Raw genomic sequence first — 6,000 nt, 5'->3', positions numbered from 1 at the left:
TGTTTTTTTCTAATAGAAAACATGTTGACTGACATGAAATAATACTGTGCAGATGCTCTTAAAGAAATTCAAGCTGATCCTGGGCTTTTGCCAAGCTCTCTGAGAAAGGTCAACATACTGAAGTCAAACTGCAGCATTTCACCTGCTCTATAGGTCAAGGGAAGTGTTGCATAAAATGAAAAACATCTGAGAAAAACTCTGAAAGCTATTTTCAGCCTTAAATTTCCAGATATTGACTCACCTTCTAAATTCGGATTTTTCCTTAACAGCATTGAAGATTTGTAAACATGACTCTTCTGAACATATTCAGTATTTCATATTGATATTGCCTGTTGTGGGGCTAGGGCAATGAATATAAAAAGCAACAGCAACTTCTCAAAACAACTAAAAAATAAAAGGAGGTGTTTCTCCTTGAGCAGTTCCTTTTAGTATTTGCCACTCAGAAGCCCCTCTATCAGTAAAATTTCCTAGGGGAAGTTGTTTAAGCACTTCTATTTTGTCCCTTGAACTAGTCTTCCCATAACCAGTAGTGTCATAGACTGAGTATCTACAGACGTGCTGAAAGCATTCAAGCAATCTGAAAGCTTGTGACTTATGCTGTAGCTGAAGGCAGTTATTTATGTGAAGCAGGTTTTAAATTGTTCTCACTAGCAATAAACTGCACTCCAGAATTAGTATCTTTTCCATATCTTAACCTTGTATACTTAGAGGGTTCTGTTACATTTCCTACCCTGTTGCTTTTCCTTACAAGCAATTCTGAAGTTGTTAGAGATGTTCATATGGTTTTAGTGTCCCAATCACTAAATGATTTAGTTCGGTCATCATCTAAATATAGAGCATTTAATCAGACGTAGCAGTTTCTGGCTGCTCGGTGCTTGGGAGCCCCTGCTGTCCAGAACCTAAGTATTTATAACTAGGTAAGCCTTCTGTCATCGGAGATCTTCTATTTACAGTACTTCAGCACAGTATGTTACACAGCAGAGCTCGTCACACATGCCACCCGAGCGCCTCACCGGAGGGCTGCCGGCAGGATCTTCTCTGGGAGCCGGCTGCTCCTCCACGATCCGACGCGGCTTGGGAGCTCGGTCCTCCTTCGCCCCCCCTCTCCCCTCGGCCGGCCTTGCCGCCGCTTCTCTCCGCCAGTGATCGCCATGCCCCGGGGCGCTGCGGCGTCCAGGCCCCCCACCGCCCCCCCTTCCCTCCCTCCCTCCCTCCCTCCCTCCCTCCCCGCCGCCGCTTTCCCCCCCACCGCAGCAAGGCTGAGTCTCCCGCAGGCCTATGGGCGCTGCCGCTTCAGCGGGGCTGACGCTCGCCGCGCTCGCCGCCCAGGGCCGCTGCTCCCCGCTCCGCTCCGGCCCGGCCGCTTCAGCGCTGCCGCGGGCGGGCGGAACGCGATCCCCGCCTCCGAGCTGCGGCGCCGGGGCGGGGGCAGAGGAGGGGCCGGAGCGCCCGGCCCGGCAGCCGCACCGCGCTCCCAGCCCCGCGGGGCCGGGGCGCTCACCCACCTCCGCCGCCACGTCGGGCCGCCCCCTCCCTCCGACAACATGGCGGCCGCCGGCCCCCGTGACGTCAGCGCTGCCGTCACGTGCCCGCCGTCACGTGCCCGCCGGGACCGGAAGCGGCGCGGCCCGGTCTCTTCACTGCCCCGGTTGCTGAGCCGGCCCGGCGCGGGGCAGTGGCGGCTATGGGCTGGGTGCGGGTGGCTGGGCAGCGGCTGCGGCAGCGGGCCCGGGGTGCTGAGGTGCTGCGGGAGACCTGCCGGCAGTACCCGCTCTTCTGCTGCCTCCTCCTGGGGCTGGGCGCCGCCACCCTCCTCCTCAACCGGTAACCCGGCCCAGCCGGGAGGGCTGGGGCGGGGCGGGGGAGCCGGGCCCGGCCCGGCCCGGCGTAGCACTGGTACTGTGTCATGCAGTCACATTTCCTTCCTGTTTGTTTATAAGGTATCTTCACATTTTAATGATCTTCTGGTCATTCGTGGCTGGTGTCTTCACCTTCTACTGTTCGTTAGGACCGGATTCCCTCTTGCCTAATATTCTTTTTACAATAAAATATAAACCCAAGGTAAATATGTTTGTTAACGCTCTTGTGCTTTCTTTAAATTGGGTAAGAATTGATATTGGGTAGCAAGTCTTCTGTAATTCTGTCGGCTTCTGGAAATACTGCACATCAATACAGTTTGTATCTGCCGACTGATGAATGTTTTGTAGCAAATACGTGATCATTAAGACTTTAAGTTCTTCATGTATTTGTGCATAGTCCCATCAGATCTATGGCTGTGAGGCTGCTTATTGGGAGTGTTTGCAGATGTTATTTTCTACTTTGCTCGCTTTTCACTTTTGGCATTCATGTAGCAAGTAGGTGAGAAATTATGTAGTTGTATTTTCTTTTATTCAGGCTCCTCCTTTTGTAAAGATGCTCTTCCTTTGGCAAGCCAGTGCTAAGTCATCTTTGCTGATTGTAGTCAAACTGCTTTAAGTGGTACTGAAATTCAAAGAAAAAAAAAACATTCCCAAAGGAAACTGCTGCTTTCTAACTTAAAATGGTTTAATGCAGAATTTCACAGGACTAAAAATGTTACAATTATAGTAGTTCAAGGCTATGAGTAAGGTGGGTTCTGTAGAGGAACCAGCTGCTCTGTTATTACACCAACTGATGTATGGGGAGATGATTGGAGACGTGGAAGAGTACCTGTCTCCTCAAACTTTGTTTTAGTGGAAGCAATTTTTCTGTTTGCTTCAGTTGCTGCTCGTACCATGCCATGCTATCATGTTTTCCTGCTGGGAGAACAACTTTGTCCTTATGCTGTTCAGTTCTCTGTGTAGTCTAAAAAGAAACTCACAAATGTAGCAGTATATTAAGAGCTTTATCATTTTGAAGAATGTAAACTTGTCTAAATATCTTCTCTTAGCAATTAGAATTGCCGGAGCTATTTCCCCACGGTCACAGTTGTGCTGTATGTGGCAAGGTCAAATGCAAGAGGCACAGGTAAATTAAATACGTGGTGCCAGTAAGCTTAGTGTTGCTTAAATTTTGCACATAGTACTAGGAAACTTGTAATTAAATATTATTATATCAACTTTTCCATGCTCTCCTACAGACCTGCTTTGCTTTTGGAAAACTATCAGCCATGGCTGGATCTGAAAGTGCCTTCCAAGGTTGATGCATCACTCTCAGAGGTAACTGCTGCTTCATCTCTTTAGTACCTTGAAATTAATGAAGTTTTTATTGCATATCTCTTCGACCTATTACTGCTGGTTCAGTAGATAGTTCAGATGTACATCCCACGTGTGCTAACTCGTTCCTGTAAAAGTCAAATCAAAAGAAGATATGCTGGGAGCAGAGAGGCCTACTCGTTGACACAGGTGTGATTGTTCCTGTAGTGGTGTGCCTAGAACATAGAAGAAACATATATGTAAATTGGGAAGCATATAGGAAAGGACAGTTGTAACTAAGTGACTGAAAAATATGTCCGATTCTCGAAAAGTTATGGATTTGTGCCTGCTTAGTTTGTTCAAGTGGAAGTTAAGAGGTGATTTGCTCCACCTATAAAATTTCTGTAATAAAGATGGTGTGATGCTAGCTATTTAAAATCATCAGACACAGCTGTAACAAAATCTGTCTAGAAAAATAAATCAGTGGATTTATTAAATGAATAGCATGAATACCTGTTTTTAATAAGACTGCAAATCAGAAATTTTGTTTTTCTCTCTTCTCTTTAGAAAGAGAAGAGCTATCTAAAGAGCTGTGTTTCTTTGGGTTTGCTTTTTTCCTTGGTAATTGATAAAATCTTTTGTCCTTTTTCAAAGCTAGGAAAACACACAAACACTTACCTAGCGTAATCTCCATTTATTCAGAATTCCAGAGTTCTGTGGTAGGAGGAAGAACAACTGGCATCTCACAAGTGAGGAGGTTATTGCACGTCAGCTCTTGCAATTTAACAACATGGTGTATGAAGTCAAAACTGTGTGCAGTTGTGGTGTAAGCTAACACTTTAATTCAGCTGTGCATAATGGTGTCCCGGGCATGGCCCTCAGCAAGAGTAGTAAAAGAATGAAAAACTTGAGAGAAGGGAGGGATGGACAGTTTAGGAATGCTTTTAAAAAAACAGAGATAGCAACCTGTTGACTTCTTTTGGTTTAATGTAATGACTTTCTCTGCAATTTCAGAAACAAACATTTATTGTTTTAAAATTACTTTATTCATTTTTTCTAATAAGTTTGGTCTCAAATGTATTAAAATAATAGTATTGCTGAATATTATTTCAATAAGCTTATATTTTAAGCGTCTTGTTTTAATAATGGGATGTAAAATAAATGCTTCTATGCATGTAATATTTTTAGAATTTTGGGTAGCAAATAGCTGTGACAATTTACCAAAGGATGTAGTAAATGCTGAAGAACTGGAAGTTTTCCAGTGTAACTTCAGAAGGAATTTAATGCTAAAAAAGGTCCTTGTAGTATGTTATTCATAAGAGACGCAAGTAGATACCATAGTTATCTTCTAAGACTGATCTTAGATGTTTCCACACATTGGCATTTTGTATTTGCTTGCTGTTGCTGTAGTTCTGCTTTTACCAAAGTGGTGTGGGCTTTTCTTTGCTGTTTCTTTTTACTTCAGTGACATGTTCCTGGCCCTGCTTTATTTAGCAGTATAGACCTGTCTTTTGTATATCTATGCATATCAGTTTTGGGCCCCTCACTACAAGAAGAATGCTGAGGTGCTGGAGCGTGTCCAGAGAAGGGCAACGAAGCTGGTGAGGAGGCTGGAGCACAAGTCTTATGAGGAGCGGCTGAGGGAACTGGGGTTGTTCAGTCTGGAGAAGAGGAGGCTGAGGGGAGACCTTATCACTCCCTACAACTACCTGAAAGGGTGTTGTGGTGAGGTGGGTGTTGGTCTCTTCTCCCAAGTAACTAGCGATGGGATGAGAGGAAATGGCCTCAAGTTGCACCAGGGGAGGTTTAGACTGGATATTAGGAAAAATTTCTTCATTGAGAGGGTGGTCAGGCATTGGAACAGGCTGCCCAGGGAGGTAGTGGAGTCGCCATCTCTGGAAGTGTTCAAAAAGCGTGTGGATGTGGCGCTTCAGGACATGGTTTAGGGGACATGGTGGTGCTGGATTAATGGTTGGACTTTATGATCTTGAAGGTCCTTTCCAACCTTAGTGATTCTATGATTCTGTGATATGCTGTCTTCCTTATTCCTTTCTTTTCTTTGAGTATTTAACTAGAGGGAAGTGCCAGACCTGAGTTCTGTGCCCTCCTGGGGCAGTGAGCCAGGGTAATCATCTTTGATGGACCCAAACAAGCAGTCTGTTCGAGCCACTGTTTTCACCTGTGTAGGATACTATTGGGAATGAGGAATTTCATTGCATCATTCCCCATTGCAACTCTTCAGTACTGGTCAAAAGGGTAGCAGGGGTTCTGCCCATGCCATATTCCTCTTGATCATCTGCTCTGGGGATGCAGCATGTAATGCATTCCTGGAATTGGATAGCCTGCTTAGGGTTGGAAGGCAAGACTGCTCTTACTTTCTTTTGTGGGTTAGTCATACATTAGAGGGAAGCTGATACAATGAGAACCGAAATAAGATTAATGAGATTCCAAAAGAGCGTGGAGTGCAGCCTGCTTCTGAAAAGCAGATTCTTCAAATACTTGGAATAATTCTGGGATTTTTTTTATTCTGGATTAATTTTTCTAGTTCTTCCTTTGCAGGTTGAAGAATTTTGGCAACATCCTCATTTCCAAATGTTTCTAATTTGAATCAGTTGCGTAGTCCTTAAGCTTGTGTTTTCAAGTGTCTACAGAATAATTTAATACACACTCGAATAAGAAGAAATCCAAGTTTGTCTCACAAGTATGGATTTTTCTCTCTTGGACTGTGATGACAGTTTGTCTCACTTCACAGATTCTTAATTTTTTGCAGCTTTGTTTTGTTTATCTGGATGCTGTACATGGTTTAGAAGAACAAGAAAAATCTGTGCTTGGACTTTCCTTCCCCCTT

At 44.7% G+C, this 6,000-nt stretch overlaps 1 protein-coding gene across 2 annotated transcripts in view; it reads left to right on the top strand.

Annotated features, from left to right (window-relative positions):
• Window positions 1-1,941: 1,941 nt before the first annotated feature.
• SNX14 (sorting nexin 14) overlaps window positions 1,942-6,000 on the top strand; it is a 52,585-nt gene continuing 48,526 nt past the window's right edge. For both annotated transcript variants that reach the window (XM_081998442.1, XM_081998441.1), the window contains exons 1-3: window positions 1,942-2,061; window positions 2,909-2,985; window positions 3,098-3,176. In XM_081998442.1, coding sequence (XP_081854568.1) covers window positions 1,957-2,061; window positions 2,909-2,985; window positions 3,098-3,176 — 261 coding nt within the window. In that variant the 5' untranslated portion in view covers window positions 1,942-1,956. The remainder of the gene's footprint in view (window positions 2,062-2,908; window positions 2,986-3,097; window positions 3,177-6,000) is intronic.

This window comes from Phaethon aethereus (assembly GCF_964289735.1).
Source record: "Phaethon aethereus genome assembly, chromosome: 3".
In the NCBI taxonomy this organism is placed as follows: domain Eukaryota; kingdom Metazoa; phylum Chordata; class Aves; order Phaethontiformes; family Phaethontidae; genus Phaethon; species Phaethon aethereus.
The sequence above is the reverse complement of the archived record's forward strand: the minus strand, read 5'-3'. Positions and strand labels throughout refer to the sequence as shown.